Here is a 17,878-nt window from a genome sequence, read left to right as displayed (position 1 = left end):
TATTCCAGATTATTTGTAGACCTTCTTATGCCGCTTAAAACAGTGTGCGGGCATGATCTGTACGTTCAGCCGTTTGGTAGCTAGCAGCCTTTAAAATTCATAGGTTTTTGGAAATATTGCTTACCAGCAATATTTTACCGTGAACTGCAGTAGATCCGAATAATGTATAGCCAACAAGCGAAAAAAATAATATTTAGTATGAAAAAAGGTCGTCAATTCTAATAAGTGTTGACACCCAACGACAGCTGAAAATCACGTATAGGTTTCGTGTTTATTTTCGAATTTAATTCGTGGTATATATGACTAATTGTCTGGTTTAAAGGTAATTATGATTAAGGGTGTTATTCACTTCCATAGAAATATTGCATTGTCAAATAAACATAATTACATATTATTACTACAGCACAAACTATTTCTATTCCTTCCACTTTGTTCCACTCTCATGATTAAAAAGCTCCTTTTTATATGTTTGCTGTTGTGTTTTTTTGCAATTAGGAATGACTATGTTATGCGGAAATGATGGTGTTATTATTTTTAATATCCAATATAAGGAACAGTTAGGATTTCCAGACAAAGGCTACATAATAGAGAGGTCTGCTAATTAATTAGATAAATTTTCATAATAACAAAAAAAACAAAAAATATACAAAATATACTAAACCAACTATTAGCTTTAAACCTGAAGGACCCCTCTTAGCCTAACCTAACCTATTTAGATGTTACAAAGATTTTACGATCCAAAGCATGGCAGTATTTATATCGATGGAGAAGATTTAAGAAATCTAAATGTTGGATGGCTAAGGTTAGTATTTAAAGCCTTAATTTTTAATAGCGCATCTACTCTACAATTAGCTTATGTCTGTTTGTCCTTCAGTCCGTTACTAACGACGTAAGGTATAAGATGTATAGTGTTTACCAGGGCAAGAGGAAAATTGAACTAAATACATTACACTGGTACCCAAAGTTTTATAATTTACGTTAAAATTTTATAGGTTATTTCTAAACTAGTAGTGTCTAAACTTTTCAACCAATGATTTCAATTTACTTTGTACTCGAAGGCCGAGGAATGGGGTAGAAAACCATCATAAGACGTAAAAAAACTACAATTATGTGATGATTTTCTAAAATCGATAATTAACGGTTATGAGGGGTTTTAATAGACCTTACTACTTTAAATGATAGGATTTAACTGAATATGATTTTTGTTAGTTTGTTTGTGCTACTTTTCTAAGGACGGGCTTTTCCTTGTTTTTTTTCAGAGATCAAATAGGAGTTGTGGGACAAGAACCTATATTGTTTGCCACTTCAATAGCTGAAAATATCAGGTAAACATAATCACCGCGACATAACCAAAGATGTTCAAAATAGTGATTTGTACTATGTTAGACGAGTGATAAAGCAAAGTATATGTAGTAAAGTAAACTAGATGTTTTAGTAAAACTATGTCCAGTATATTACGAAAAAAATGTTGAATTATAAAGCTGGCTAAGTTATTTTTTGCCAAAAATATGTCTTTTGTAGATTGATTTTTTTTAATATGATTGACAAATTGGAGATGCTGAAAGTGTCATGTGTGACGTTATAAAAAATACTTTTATATCCATCTCATTTTTAGGGGTCTCCTTTCCCACTTCTCCTCTCACTCATCCTTTCTTTTTAGACTTAGTTTTATGACGTCACACATGACACCTTTCGTATCTTCTGACAAATGATCTTAGAATAATTGAGTATATAGATAAGGTTTGCTTCATCAGTTTTAAATTAGCAGTTATTAAATCAGATCATTATACTTTGTTTAATTTTTTTGTTCTTTTTTTATAAGATTTGGTCGTGAAGATGTAACTGAAGAAGAGATAGAAACAGCATGTAAAGCTGCTAATGCCTACAGCTTCATCCAACGCCTTCCCAGAGTAAGTTGTTTTAATAAAAGCCATAGCATATTGTCATAGTTTTTGCTAAGGATATCCAAGCCTTTTAGAGGTGTGGGGGGGGGGGGGAATAGTTTTTTTTTTATTTTGGGGAGAGCGTAATCTAATATATTACCAACTGCTCCCTAAAATTTCCTCTTTTTTAAGGTGGGTGTGGGGCACTATACCCTCTCCTCCCATTGGACGTCCTTGGTTTTAACATTTCATGTAATTAATGAAACATACTTAAACATTAGGGATAAAATAGAATCATAAAAGCACACAGACACACTTACTAAAAAACAAACAAACAGACAAATAGACAGTCGTTGGACATACATACACACAGACAAAGAGCCAGTTAAATTCAAGACAGATTTACAAACAAATAAATAAGACAGACAAACAATTAAAATGTCAAACTGACAACCAAACTGACAGGAAAAAAGAAACAATTCAGACATACAAACAGACAGACAAACATGCATAATAACAGACAAATGTAAAACAAACAGATGAACATATTGACAGACAAATAAACAGACATGTGTTTTTTTTTCTCTAAATAAATGTAAAATTAAAAGGTGTGAATTTACTTCAGCGCATGTATCATATTATCAAATCATGAGATCTTTATATTGTTACAACAGCACAAATTATCCCTATCATTTGCCTCTCTATCATCATTCAACCTCATATTTATTTACTTGCTAGTCTGACTTTTTGCAATATGAAACACTATGCGAATATAATCTATTCGGAGTTCAATGCACACTATATTCTGTATCTTAGGGTTGAGGGCATAAATATCTTAAGTTATCAGGGATAGGATTATGGCATCTAATAAAAACTATTTTGCCTCAAACATTTCTGCTTGCCTAAACTACAAATCATAAATATATTATTGGTGACAATTGAAGCAAATTTTGTGTCAATAATGATTACCTAGTTATTTCTTTTGTTTACGTCGAAATTAAAAAAAATATATTGATACTTGTGTTTTCATAGTTCAAGAGAAAGGTAAAAGGATGGATGGAGGTCAGCCTTCAAATTTACATTTTAATTTTAAAAAGAAAAGCTAATATAAAATTTTTTAAGGGGGTGGGGGGTGGTATTTTTTCCAGGGGTGATTTCTCATTGAATGATTATACCCTCCCCCTTAATAGTTACAAGCATTACTGTAAAGGAGAACCATATCGGTCCACTCTGGTTAGCGATATTCAACATTTTATATGGATTTTTTTCTCTTCCAGATGCCATTTCTCTGTCCGGGAAAAATGTAAAGCATTTTATAAATTTATCAGTACAAATTTACTCTTTTAACTTTTTCATTAAAACGGAGTTTTCATTTCTAAATAAATTACAAGAATGACAACATCCATAAAAGAAAAACCAATCAAATCAGACAATGGAAAAGTTATTGACAATAAAGAGTGGAAATGTTTTTTTTATTGAAAAAAACTTAAACAAAATTTGTAGGGTATAGTCCCTTTCATTGCAACGTCTCTTAAGGGGCTATTATATCGTATTTTCACAAAAGCTTTTGATAGGTTATTTTAGGTAAGGTTAGGTTAAGTTGGGTTGGCTGATTGCCCCGGAGGGTTAGGCAATTGACCATGAAGGGTTAGAGCCCTCCGCAGGGGCTAGAAATAGGGGGAAAGCTATTGTGAAAATACGACGAAACGCCCCTTAAGAGTCGTTTCCAGTAAGGGACCCAATTTGTATTTTAACCTTTCGCTTAATCTTAATTTATATATAAAAGACTATTCTATATCTCCTAAATCAAGAAACTTAGCTTTACTTTATTGTTGGACGGACGGACTGTCCCTTAAAATAGAAAACCTTCGCTTTTGTTAATCGCAGAGTGTTCTTTTAATTAAGGAATTTTTATTGTATATATATTTGCAAAATAAATTATGCAATCAATTCCGCATATGTATCACGTAATTAAATAATCAGAAAATGGATTCATTATTTATTTGGTCTTACACTTTCTACTTGTAGCTGATCCCCAATCCACCTTCTTAACCCCATCCCCTCCCCTTCTGCTGGATGAACGAACTGACTAATAAATGATGTCCATGTTAGCAACCTAAATTGACGACAATGTCATAATATCAAACGTATATTCTACATCCATTAATCATGATTATGAAACACCATACAGATGTGAGAATATGCAGAAGTGTATGCACACTAAAATTAGCTATAATCTTTACTGTATCTTTATTAGTGCAAATTATAAGCTTTCTTCTATCTATCTATCTATCTATCTATCTATCTATCTATCTAGAAACTGGAGACCATAGTGGGTGAACGAGGAGCTCAGCTGTCTGGGGGCCAGAAACAACGGATAGCAATTGCCAGGGCCCTGGTCAGGAATCCTAAACTTCTACTATTAGGGATTAACAATAGATTAATAGTTTGAGTAATACTCAAAGATTGCTCTATAAAGCTTAGTTCCTATAATTATGTTCTTTAGGTTTGTTTTGTTTCTTTATTTTTTCACTTTTTTTATCTTTTAATTTGGCCGTTCATTCTGACAAATCTTTTTTATTACCTTAAATTCTTTCTCTATGTAGCGAAGGATCTCGCTAACCGCTGGACCGATATGGTTCTTCTTTACAGTGAAGCTTCTTATAGGTCTGTAGGAGGTTTGTAACTAGGTTTTGGGATAAGATAGCGTAACCAAATAACCATCTATTTCTTCACAACTTTTGTTTCGCTTCTTATTTTCAAATCTAAAATTTAAAGTTTCCTCAAGTTCCCCTTGAGGCCTCCGGGGGCGTAGATTCTAGCATCATTTAAGATATAAAATATTAATCTGTTGTTGACACAGATGAGGCTACATCTGCCCTGGACACATCAAGTGAAGCTACTGTGCAGGATGCACTGGATAAAGCAAAACAGGAATATTTCCATTAGAATTTCATATCCAGTTACAAACCAGGGATTTTTGCTAATAAATTGTTGTACGTACATAACCAACGACACACAAAATTTCCTCTTCTCTAGATAACATTTAGTGGTTAAAACTAGGGTTGGGCCGGATATTTTTTTGGCCGGATACCGGATATCCGGCTTATTTCAAATGTCGGATATCCGGTTTCCGGCCGGATATCCGGCCAACGCCGGTATCCGGCAAATATCCGGTTATCCGGCCAAATTACCGGATATCCGGCCGGATAACCGGCTAAATTACTACATATTCAAGTATCAAAAAAGGATATAGTCCCTTTGGTGGCAACGCACCTTAAAGGGCGATTCGTTGTATTTTTAAAATTGCTTTTAATAGGTTATTTTAGGTTAGGTCAGGTTATATTTGGTTAGGTGATTGCCCCGCAGGGTTAGGCAATTGGTCCCGCAAGGTTAGAGTCCCCCGCGAGGGGCTAGAAATAGGAGTAAAGCTACTGTGAAAATACGAATAATCACTCCTTAAGGGGCGTTGTCACGAAAGGGACTATACCCACAAAAAAAATTTCTTCATAAACTGGTGTTTTATATTATACTAGTGGCTGCGTCCCTAGTATCTAGGGATATTAGAAGGGACATGAAAGTGCAGAAAAATAACTTAAAACCTTACAACGACTTTTTATAAAAATTAAACAGGCTAAAACCACCCTGGGACCTATAAGAAGCTTTACTCTAAAGGAGAACCATATTGGTTCAGCGGTTAGCGAGATCCTTCGCTACAGACAAAAAAGCTTTATATACTTTATATAATAGGATAAAATTAAGGTTAAAACTTAAAAATTAAGTAACTATTAAAGGATCTTTCTTCTTTGCAAATAAATCTAATTAACTTCCCTCAATCTGTAATATCAACCCCTAACGGTTGGAGGATGGGCGGGGAGGTGTCGTTGAATGCCTGCCCCCCACCCTCTGTTTTTTTTCTATCCTATTTTCTGTGTATAAAAGGTAGATGGCTATAACAGAGTGACTTTCGAAATATGGGTATGACACATAACTGAGAGTTGAAATTTTTTAATACCTCCTTCCTGGCGGGCACAGGATGCCAGCAAATCTGGTAAGGTCATTCAGGTAAAAAGTAAAAATATTTTTTTTACTTAAACAAAGCATTTCATGTTATCTAATACTAAAATATCCTATAGTCGTACATCCTCATATGTAATATAGGTGTTCAAGTCGATTTCAGGTTCCAGGTATAATCCTGCAAGTCCTGGACCTCCAGGTCTCCAGAAATCTTTAAACGGCTCCTGTGACCGCAAACATTTACTTAAAGATTTCAAATTTTAAACTTAGGCTTTTTTATATATCTTCATGACATATTACAATTTCATAAAATCCATTGCTGTTTACCTGCCAACCGTCGGTTTGCGGCTGGCAGCTGCCAAGTACTGCTGCCACCGCCAAAATTTATGTTTTGAGATTTCTAATATAAATTTACATAAAGATAAACATATTCAGAAAAAATTGTTCTTCTAGCTTCAATAATAAGAAAATTACAGCCATTTAAGATTTTAAAAAACAGAGATTTTTGTTGTAAAATATAAAAGATTATATTGCCGGATATCCGGCCGGATAGTTTCAATATCCGGTATCCGGCCGGATATTGAAAATGGCCGGATATCCGGCCCAACCCTAGTTAAAACGTTGTGACACTTAACTTAAAGTACCAATTAATCAAAATTTTATAGGGTCCCTAAAGTTATTAAGCCAACTAACAAGGAAACGTTATTATAAAACTCTGGGGACTAGTGTAATAAACAGCCCATTGTCCCCATCCTCCCTGCCCATATTCAGCGTTACTTATATACAGACAGATGGACAATCTTAGACAATTAGCTAGGACATTTGGATTTTGGGTCAAATTGGAAAGGAACAACAATAGTTTAGAACTTTTAGCCCAGCCATTTAAGAGATCTTTTTGCTGACATAAAGACAATTTCTATATATCATACTAGCAGCTACGCCCCTAGCATCTAGGGGCTCTTTATTTGAAGGTGCAAAGAAGAGCTAGAAAAATAGCTAAAACCCATTCCAGGACTTAAGTAAAGCTTTCCAGAAATGGAGAACTCAAACGGTTCAGTAGTATATTATAAGATGATATGAAATTAAATGATTTAAATATTTAAATTCTAGGGAAGAACAACTTTAATTGTAGCGCACAGACTTTCAACTATCAGGAAAATGTTTAAAAATTGACACAAATGAAAAATTTACTAAATGCATTACTTTCCAGTGGGCCCTAACCCTGCGGAGGTTCCCTGTACTTAATAAAACCTAGCTTTTACAATTTAGCATAAGACAGGGCACAAAAAAACTTTTGAATCTTAATCTTAAAAACATTTTTAAAAGGAATGCTGACAAAATTATTACAATAAACGAAGGCGTGGTTCAGGTACAGTTTATAATTTTCATTAACGAAACTGTTCTATACACTTTTTTACTAATATAATTAAATGCAAGGCTAAACATCTTAAACTGTTGCTAGGACCCCCTAAAAAGACTCATTTCTACTTTATACTATTTACATTATGAAGTAGAAAATCTTTACCTAGGGATCTTATTGTATAAGACAATGGAGGATAAATTTATATATGTACATCACCAATGACAAGAAAAAGATTACTCCTTTTGTAGAAAAAGCCCAACTTGTGTTAAAATTGTGTCAAAAATGATCCATATGACGTAATAAAATGAGGGAGATGAGAGGAGAAGTGGGAAAAAAACTAAAAGAGAAATGGATAATCCCTCATTTTTATTACGTCACATTGATCATTTTTGACACAATTTTAACATAATTTGGGCTTTGTCCTTTTGTAGATAGAAAAATTGGATTAAACGTTTGTACACTACAAGTTTGGAAATAAATAATGAAAATTCAGTAAAAGTACCCAAAATTGCTTCTAAGCCAACGAATATTTAAAGTGGTTATAAAACTTTGGGTACCAGTGTAATAAAAATAGAAATATTAGAATGTGAATTCCGATGCGATTCTCCTATTGGCCCAATCAGACATTCCCTCTCTTTCTTAGTACCTTTATTGTAATAAATAACCAAATGCCCCCTTCTATATTTTCTTTACCAAATATTTACACTCTTTACTATTTATTTTAGGAAGAAGGAACGCATGAGACTTTGATGGAAAGAAAGGGATTATATCATTCTTTAGTAACTGCTCAATTAAACGATCAACAAGAAAGACAGGTAAATAATTAAAAGTATTAGAATGTGTTACTTCTTTACATTCTTTACACCCATTATATGTTTTATATGTTTTTTAAACTGTAATTTCAACGGCACTAGCCCCCACCACGGGAAGAAAATCTTCCTGGCAGGATCTTCCATCCTCAGAGATATTGCCCCGCCGCTTATCAACCTAACCAAAAACAAAGGTGTGGAAGTGTTTACTGCTTTTAAGAGCAATGACTTCCTCAATTTTCTAAGGAGATTGGATAAATCATTATTTAAGACGGCCGACAAGAATGATATTTGCATTCTTAGCTTCATGGGAAACTTGATGTTATACAAGGACAGTCACAAAGCTGCAGGCGGTGTTGTCCATCTTGACAGTCCTACTCTACCGTCTGATGAGGATATGGGCCTACTCATCCTTGATCTAGGACGAGTCATCAGATCTCTTCTTGACTGCTTCCCTGGTAGAATCTTCCTGCTGGGGCCTACCCCTAGACATGTTACACCTTGCTGCAGTGAACCTGAACATGCAATCAACAGTCCTGATGGCTCTCCTGTGGATATGGTTGCCTACACTAAGGCTTTCTCACACTACATACAGGCAAGTCCTGGCGTTGTCCAGAGCCGTGTTTTCCTGGTGCACTTCCAGGAAATGTTCAAAGATAACTTTCCTGCCAGCTACCTAACGGATAAAGTCCACCTTAACAGCGTTGCCAACACTATTCTGGCAGAATTTTTATTGTCTCTTCTCGACTCCAGGAGGAACTCCACTCCTCCGAAGCTGACAAACCTGCTGTTCAGCGACTATCCAGTCGAGCAGGGCATTAACAGCATTGCATCCACAGCCATGGAAGAGGAAGACATTGAAGGCCTCAAAATCGCCCTTCAAGAGCCTACCTTCTAAAACTTCACCGTTATTTTAATCATTATTTTAAACAAATATTTTAATTAACCAAATTTTATATACCTTTAATAATTTATATATTTATGTACATTTCATTGCTATATTATTAACATGTGATTTCATACTTTTCGCTTTTTATTACATTTTATAATAAAGTTTTAATAATAATAATAAGAGGTGAATGAGATATAGTCCATCAAATTTTTATTTTAAAAGTTTCCTAAATATAACCACCACTGGAGCCATACAGTTATCTAAAGGGATAAGACAATGGCCGATAAATTAAAGTACATCCCCAATGATGATACATAAAAATACCCCTTTATAGATTAAAATTAGTGGTTGAAACGTTTTAACAATTAACTTAATTGACCAACCAATCAAAATTGACTAAAGTCTCCAAAGTTGTTTAGACAATGAATAAGAAAACGTTATTATAGGACTTTGGAGACTTGTGTAATAAACAGAACATTGTCTCCTCTCTCTCTCTCTGGGAGCCAGATATATATTCAAAGCTCAACATAATTGGCTAGGCGGTTTGCGAGATCCTAAGCTTCAGAAAGACATCATTCTACTGTACATTTGTCTTTAATAATATTTTAAAAGGTTTCGTGATTTCATTATTAATTTTATTAAAAAAAGACTGTCTGTTAAAATTTTGTATTAATTTAGGATAACAAGGACAGTACTGAGGAGATTGACGTAGATGAAATTATTGTACAACAAGATGATTATCAACAGGAAATATAATAATCCGGATAAAAAAGCAAATCAATAAAATGCGATTGTTGTTTTGCTCTGTAATAACCTAATCCAATAATATATTCTGTCAAAACACAAACAATACCCCCCCCCCCCCATTTATTTTCAATTACTTCTAAAATATAATATGAGAGTAAATCAACCTGCAAGTTTAATTACATATCCCCAAATTCTTTTATGTGCTATTACATATGAAACAGCGTATAGTGTCCAATAAAAAATGACGTCATACAATAATAATGACAAATGATGACCAGTATACATTGTAATTGACCAATAGTAATTTGTATACTGGCCTATCATTGGTCCTTTGTATTGTATGACGTTATTTTCAATGGACAATATAGATGTTTCATTACATATTTGATATATTTACAACACTCAAAAAGTGTTATTATATTATAAATTTTAAAGGAGAATCTAGAAGAAGAAAAATTTGGAGGTCCTCTATCAATATTATCTTTAGCTTCTCTAAAAGGAAGCTTAAATAAATCTACAAGATCAAGGAAATTTAGAGATTTTTTTTTAATTTTCAGATTTTCGACTTAAATAATTTGCATCCATTTTCAAAAGCAGTAGGATATATTTGTGTTAAAGTGTGGTATGCGGCAGCTCTGGACCATGCAGAAACCAAGACATTATAGTGATGCTACGCACCTAGTTAAATCCTGTTATTCTACAATTATGAAGCCACCTGAAAAGATGTCAGATAACGGTACTGATTTTATCCCTCAGTTGTCCTGCCAATGGAGGGAGGGGTGTTAACCCTCCCTCTCCCATCTTAAGCACCGGAACCTTCCCCTTCAACCACCAAGTTATCAGCACCACCTCAACCCTGAGGATAAAGGATCTAAACCTGCCCCCACACAGACTGTTGTTGTCACAAGTAATCATCAAACCTTCCCTCTTTAGTACCCAGACCTACCACTCAACCCCTCTATGCTTATCTACCTATTGTGCTGCTCCATGGGCTATCCTGCCTGCCCCAGACAGGGATAGCCATCTACCTAACCATTGCAATTATCTATGTTTTACTGTATGATTTATCTTTAACCATCTTTATTCCTAATCCATATGTATTTATATTATGGTTAACTGTATTCTTAATCCCCCCCACCCTTTCCAGGGATGGGGAATCATGATTGCCCAAACTGACTATTGTATATGTATTATCATGCTTTTATGTTATGATCATTTATTCCTATCCATGTAGTTATTGTTTGTTGTATATAACTTTAGTATCCTTTACACCTCCAATAAAGTGACAACTGAAATAGATGTTGATTCTTGTCTAGTGAATGCTAGAGAAGCATAGCTTCTCTATAGTAAGGTGTCCACGTCTGTTCACACTGCCGTAGTCTTTATTCGAACTCTGGTGTCTGCCATTTACCCTAGGCGGATACCACAATTTTGGTGACAGCTGTGTGAGATTACGGCGAACCACAAGTGTAGAGCAGACGCGCATCTGAGACGAAGGTACTCCCAGCAGTGAATCTGGCAAAACTGACGCAAGCAACCTGAATTACCCACCCTGGATAGCAAAGTTTAACTCTGCATCCGGCAGTTGTGGAAGCAAGACAGCGAAATTTGATGAATAACCGCGAGCAGCGCTGATATCTAACGGAGAATTGAGCGCCAAAAGGGCTGAAACAGGCCTGCGGACCGGCTGAAACAAGCCAAAGAAGTGTAAACGGCTGAAAATAGGCCAATTTTACTGCAAGAAATAGCAGGATCCGAACCAGTGGCGCTAGTAGGACGGGACATTCCCTGCCGCCATCAGCTGGATTTGGATAAGCGGCGCTAGCAGGACGGGACATTCCCTGCCGCCGATAGGCTGAAACATGCCACATAGCTGCAAGCTGCGAGCCAACATACGAGTGTAGTGCACCAGAACAGAGAAAAACTACGTCAACTCTAAGTGTCCTGAGAGGCTACAACGCAGCCACCCATCTAGAAAAACAGATATTATATTACAGTGCAAGGATTACCACCCTGGTGTTATGGCCAAACAATAGATTTATGAGCAAAGCTTGGCAAACAAATTGTTGTTTGTATAAATCTAAGAATAGAACAGGCTTGGATTATTGGGTATTGTGATAACAACTAAAAATAGGACAGAGTTGGTAAACAAATTTGTTATGCAATTGTGATAAGGACAATAATAAAAGCTAGATGCAATATAAACAAGGACCCTGATACACAATCAAAATATCTCAAGCCCACAGCACAATAACAATACACCCCTTATTCTAGGGGAAGGGGAGGGGCCCCCCTCTCCATTGAAGGCAAATACAATCAGGGTGATATAATAGATAAACCTAGGATTAAGCAGAAAAGGCAATATTACACCAGCCCACAGTTACCCCCCTCCCTCACAGGGGGAACGGACGGAGTTACCCCCGTCCCCTTACGCGCTTCCCCCTTCCTACCCACACTAGACTAAGTCCGTCTGTAGTGTGGGGCTAGCTATCGGACACACAGAGCGCCATTCACGGGTAGCGCAACAGAGTGCGGAAAATATCATAAATCTAACGGACGAAGCGGACCAATGAGAGAGCGAGTTGAGGGGTGAGAGCGCGTTTTCCCCGTGTGCGCGGATTTGACGGTGCGGACGCGCGTTGCAAGGACAGGAGATTTCACGCACACACACACACACACACACCCACACAGGAGAGGGGCCATTCTATAGCATACATCAGAGATATTTTTTTAGGAGAAAAACTTGCAAGCTCCTCCCTCCCTGTCTACAGTGTGATAAGGAAAACTAAACCAGTTCCTTGAACCCGCTCAGACCCTCAACATCTCCTAGCTCTGCCAACCCTACTTCAAAGCTGAGTGGTTAGTGAAACAAATATATGTATATATAAATACCCAAGTGATAAATAATGTTGTTTTTTTTTGTATCATGGGTACAATCAAGTGAATACTAACCTCACCAAACAACACTGGAAACTGATATGGTAACTGAACGAAAGTACGCCCACCCTGTGGACATAGCCTGACTTGCTGCCCCACACTGGGCAGTGGTGGTGTGTACCTGGACCATCGACCCTCATAGTAGTGAACTATATACAGAGGAAGCGTGATTTTTTGGAGCAAGGAGGAAAAGCTAGCTAGCTCTGGGGATATTCCTATACACGTATATATATATATATGGGCGTGTAGCCATGTATATATATAGATAGCCTACCTATCCATATATCTACTAGTGGATACGCTCCTAGAGACATCTGTGGGTGCCTAACATATTCCCTGTTACCTTTAAAGGGCGAATATAGCTAAGATCCGCTAGTTACCACAGAAATCAAGAGCTATACTGGAAAGGAGAACAACTCAGGCTCAACAGTTAAACAAGACGCTGGCACCAACGGACCAACACCCTGCTACTTATCATGGGGGCGCGCCAGCCACAGAAACTCTTGAGCCAGGAGGACCGAGCCTACGGCTACGTGGACTACCACCCTAATTACACAGCTATAGTATTTATACTAGGGGTGAGCCGGCTCGAACCTCCTTGCGGCGCGGCTACTCTACTCTGCTTCTATATCTACAAGATACTACTTCTGTTATTACTTTGGCCTACGGTGTTGAGTACAGTGAACATCAAACACATGCCAGGTCACAGACCCCTGGTCCCTGAGATGCCCTTGTCTGGAAGGGTGACTGAATGTCCGCTGCACAGCTCCTGTTCAGTTGGTGCTCAACGTACGAGAAATAGCAATACTGGACTGGGGGTTGCTGAACCTGTAGGTGTCCTCCTGGGGGTGTTGAACGATGCAACTGAGCCTAATGAGAAGGTGACAAGCTTCAGAGACCTAGTGGCCAGCCCCAAGATGGACACTACTCCCAGAACTGAGATTTCAAAGGGGCCCAGCCCTAGGGCCAGTACCACCTGTTTCTGGGGTGGAAAGGTCCTCCCTGGCACTGGCCTCACCAATCTGGAGGATGGGGAGCTGTCCCAGGGGAATAGGCTCTTCACCCAGATGCCCGACGCGTACCTGGGGGTGGGGGAGCCGCCACCCAAGCCTCCCTGGGAGCCCCCAGGCATGGAACGACTGGGGACCGGCCTAAGGATGGGGACTGGTGACCTGCTGCAGTGGAAGACTTTACCCAGCACGGAGGGAACAGGGTTGACCAGCAGCAGTGAGGCTGTTCCCCCACACTCCAAGACCAGATGCCGCTACTCTGTTGAACCACTGCACATGTCCCAGCCAAGTTCCCCCATGCTGCTGAAGATGGAGGCCCACCAGGATGCAGAGCTCCAACTAGGAAAGTCAATAAGAAGGCCACCCCTTGCCAAGACCAGAACCACCGCAGGGGCTCCCCACCAGCAGCTGACGGAGCCTGGCAGGGACGCAATACTAGCTGGCAACTCTGGCCCAACTCAGGTGGCTACCAACAGTCTGCTGACAGTCCGGAATACAGTTCAGGCTACCATCAGTATGGCATCTTCTGGGCCTTGCTGGTCCACCTGTGGGTACCTGTCCACACACTGGCCACAGGTACCCCCCAGAGGTCATAGCCCCCTTTCTGACTGGCACCATCCACAGCCTTTGCTACCAACCACCTGGCATACCCAGAGGCAGGATCCCTCATGTGGAGAAGCACCTGCAGAAGCTAAGGCCGAGGCTGGCCTCGCCACCCAGGGGAGGAGAGCCGCTGTTGGATGGAAGGAACCTGTGTGTATGGGGAGGAGGCTGAATGTAACCAAGGAGCCACCACAAGCAGCCCAGCACCGCCTGATCCCTAGTAGGGGAGACCCTGTTTGTCAGCTGGTGCCCCAACTGGAGGAGGAGAGACCTGGCAGGTTGATACACCCTGGGGAAGCCGGCCTGATGGGACCCAGCTGGACGAAGGGGCGCTGCCGCTTCAACGGCCACACAGCCGCCAAGTGTAGAACCGGTTGGGACCGGGCAATGAAGAAACACCAGGCCGCCCAACAACCTGCAGGCAACCAGTCTGCCACCCAGGTCCACCTGGAGGGAGATGCCCAGCCGTCACCCCAACTAGCTGCCGCCGCTGGGGCCGCGGCTACCCAGGAGTCTGTGTCTCAGATTGGGACCATGGTGGCCAGGATCAACGTGCTGGGAGGAGCGGCTGAACCCAACCGGGTTGGCCTGGACCTCAGCCGCAACCACAGGGGACCGGTGTCCGTAACCCCTGTCACCCCCAGCAAGAGCCGAGGGGCGCTACCCAGCGCCACCGGGACGGTGTACGGGGAGGCCCTGGCGGCCGCCGAGTGGGAGAGGCAAGAGGTGCTAGCCAGCGAGTCTGAGTCGATGTATGGGACGCCAACCGGCGTCGCCACCTGGAAGGAACGAGAGGTGCTTCCCTGCACCACCAAGCTGATGTCTGGGGCGACAACCGTCGCCGCCACCTGTGAAGACTGGGGGGTGCTATCCAGCGCCCCACGCTGGTGCCTGGGGCGACAACCGTCGCCGCCACCGAGAGACCTGGACCCCTGTGAAGACTGGGGGGTGCTATCCAGCGCCCCCACACTGGTGCCTGGGGCGACAACCGTCGCCGCCACCGAGATACCTGGACCCCGGAATGAACCCGCAGCCCCAGAGGAAGGGGTGACACCCGTCACCCCCAGCCAGCCAGAGCCCCCAGCCAGCAGGGAGAGTCCAGCTGTCCCTCACCCTCAACTGCATCCAGCTGTCTACCTCCCTCAACCAAGCCAGGGTAATTGTATTGCACTGGTGTACCAGGACGTTTGGGCTGGGCCAAACTTGCCTGCGCCCCCTGCATCTGCCCCAGGAGCCAGGGTATCATCCATGACCAGCCAAACTGGAGAAGCTTTGACCGCTGCCTGGGGAGTAACACAACTAGATGCGCCAAGTGCCGAGCCTAACCATAGAAGTAGAGGATCCCCAACAATTATGTCTACCCAAGATGGAGACAATGTGCCTGGACCCCTTCAGGCTAGGGGAGGAAATCCGGAGCCTTGTGCCTCCAGTCCACCAGCAGTAGTGTCCGTGGATGGGCCTGTCTCCCAGCCAACTAGAGCGGAGCCACCCTTGCAGATCCAAGACAGCCTCCGGCATCAAGGGTGGACTGTTACCTTTCCCTACCCCGCAGGTCGGGTTGCCATGCACCACCCTGCCAATGTCCAGAATGAGCCTGAAGGAGGCAACGCTCCTACAGTATGGCAACCACCACCTGCCCGCATTGACAGAGACCCTGGAAGCCAAATGAACCTGACCAGCCCCGAGGGCGAAGAAACTGCGCCTGCATCCAGTAGCCAGCCTGCCAGCAGCAAGGTGACCAACACGATGGAGACCACCAGCCCAGTGGAGAAACCTGCAGAGGTGTCCACCAGGAGGCTGTTGGTCCAAGCCCCCTCAGGTGCTGTGCCACCCCTGGAGGTTGCCAGGGTGGCCTCAGAGGTACACATCCAACGGCCAGAAGATCCAACAGGACCAGCTACTCCAGCAGATATAGCCGATTCCGTTAGACCTGGGGAGGGCTGGAGTCCACCACCGTCCAGCAACTGGTATCCTGGCGGACCCATTCCACAAGGACAACAAACTGAAGGCCGCCACCACTGTCGGAAGTCTGGCGGTGCAGACAACCCCTCCAGCCTTCCGAGGGGAGAGTTGTGGTATGCGGCAGCTCTGGACCATGCAGAAACCAAGACATTATAGTGATGCTACGCACCTAGTTAAATCCTGTTATTCTACAATTATGAAGCCACCTGAAAAGATGTCAGATAACGGTACTGATTTTATCCCTCAGTTGTCCTGCCAATGGAGGGAGGGGTGTTAACCCTCCCTCTCCCATCTTAAGCACCGGAACCTTCCCCTTCAACCACCAAGTTATCAGCACCACCTCAACCCTGAGGATAAAGGATCTAAACCTGCCCCCACACAGACTGTTGTTGTCACAAGTAATCATCAAACCTTCCCTCTTTAGTACCCAGACCTACCACTCAACCCCTCTATGCTTATCTACCTATTGTGCTGCTCCATGGGCTATCCTGCCTGCCCCAGACAGGGATAGCCATCTACCTAACCATTGCAATTATCTATGTTTTACTGTATGATTTATCTTTAACCATCTTTATTCCTAATCCATATGTATTTATATTATGGTTAACTGTATTCTTAATCCCCCCCACCCTTTCCAGGGATGGGGAATCATGATTGCCCAAACTGACTATTGTATATGTATTATCATGCTTTTATGTTATGATCATTTATTCCTATCCATGTAGTTATTGTTTGTTGTATATAACTTTAGTATCCTTTACACCTCCAATAAAGTGACAACTGAAATAGATGTTGATTCTTGTCTAGTGAATGCTAGAGAAGCATAGCTTCTCTATAGTAAGGTGTCCACGTCTGTTCACACTGCCGTAGTCTTTATTCGAACTCTGGTGTCTGCCATTTACCCTAGGCGGATACCACAAAAGAAATGAGGTTTCCGTTTGTCTGTGCGCTTTTATACTGGCGTTTACTAGTTGTATTTCTTTTTTTTGCAGGGATTTAAGTAATTGAAAATGATATGAGATCGTTCAGTAATATATTCAGATGTCTTTGTGACAAATAAGTAGTGTTTTTGTTTGTTTGATTATTTAATATTTGTTGGCCTATCTAATGTGGAGAAAAGGCCTGTCTCCTTTATTTGAATATATACATATCCCTGTCCTTATTTCTATAGCTCTCCAACTGAGCTAGACCCACACTAATGATCCCGCCACTTTGCCCCGTCCTGCTGATTCCAGAGTCAGTTGATTGTTACAGGCCTTAGTGTGAATACCTCACCTTTTGTCTGTACTCGGTTGGTTACAAGCCTATAAGCCTAGGCCGTCGGTAACCATATCTCCCACGTGTTTGAGTACGTCGTTTCTTGCCTGCCAAGAAACAGGACGTCCAAGCTTTTATTGACTTACTATTGCTCCTTATCCTATTAAATAAATATATATATTCAATTGCTAGTTCTGCTACATTTTTTTATGTAAATAAACATATTTTTTATAAACATACTTGTGTTAGATTATTGATATTATATTGCGTCGGAGCTACTCTATACTCATATTCCGGTCTGTCCGTACATCCCCTCATACGTCACTAAGCTGTTTTTGAAGATAACTGTCTTTACACGAGGAACAATAAGTCCTTAATTTTACCATAGCTACGAAAAA

General features: G+C 40.8%; 1 protein-coding gene across 1 annotated transcript in view; it reads left to right on the top strand.

Annotated features, from left to right (window-relative positions):
* LOC145335192 (ATP-dependent translocase ABCB1-like) overlaps positions 1-17,878 on the top strand; it is a 57,585-nt gene that overhangs the window by 29,457 nt on the left and 10,250 nt on the right. Inside the window, 10 exon segments of the mRNA XM_080180924.1 lie at positions 717-802; positions 1,260-1,325; positions 1,823-1,910; positions 4,201-4,307; positions 4,745-4,815; positions 7,009-7,060; positions 7,227-7,269; positions 7,989-8,078; positions 9,643-9,713; positions 10,149-10,241. Of these exon segments, the coding sequence (XP_080037050.1) occupies positions 717-802; positions 1,260-1,325; positions 1,823-1,910; positions 4,201-4,307; positions 4,745-4,815; positions 7,009-7,060; positions 7,227-7,269; positions 7,989-8,078; positions 9,643-9,713; positions 10,149-10,241 (767 nt within the window).

Source organism: Acartia tonsa, chromosome 13, assembly GCF_053477335.1.
Source record: "Acartia tonsa isolate MP-2025a chromosome 13, ASM5347733v1, whole genome shotgun sequence".
Classification (NCBI taxonomy): domain Eukaryota; kingdom Metazoa; phylum Arthropoda; class Copepoda; order Calanoida; family Acartiidae; genus Acartia; species Acartia tonsa.
The sequence above is the reverse complement of the archived record's forward strand: the minus strand, read 5'-3'. Positions and strand labels throughout refer to the sequence as shown.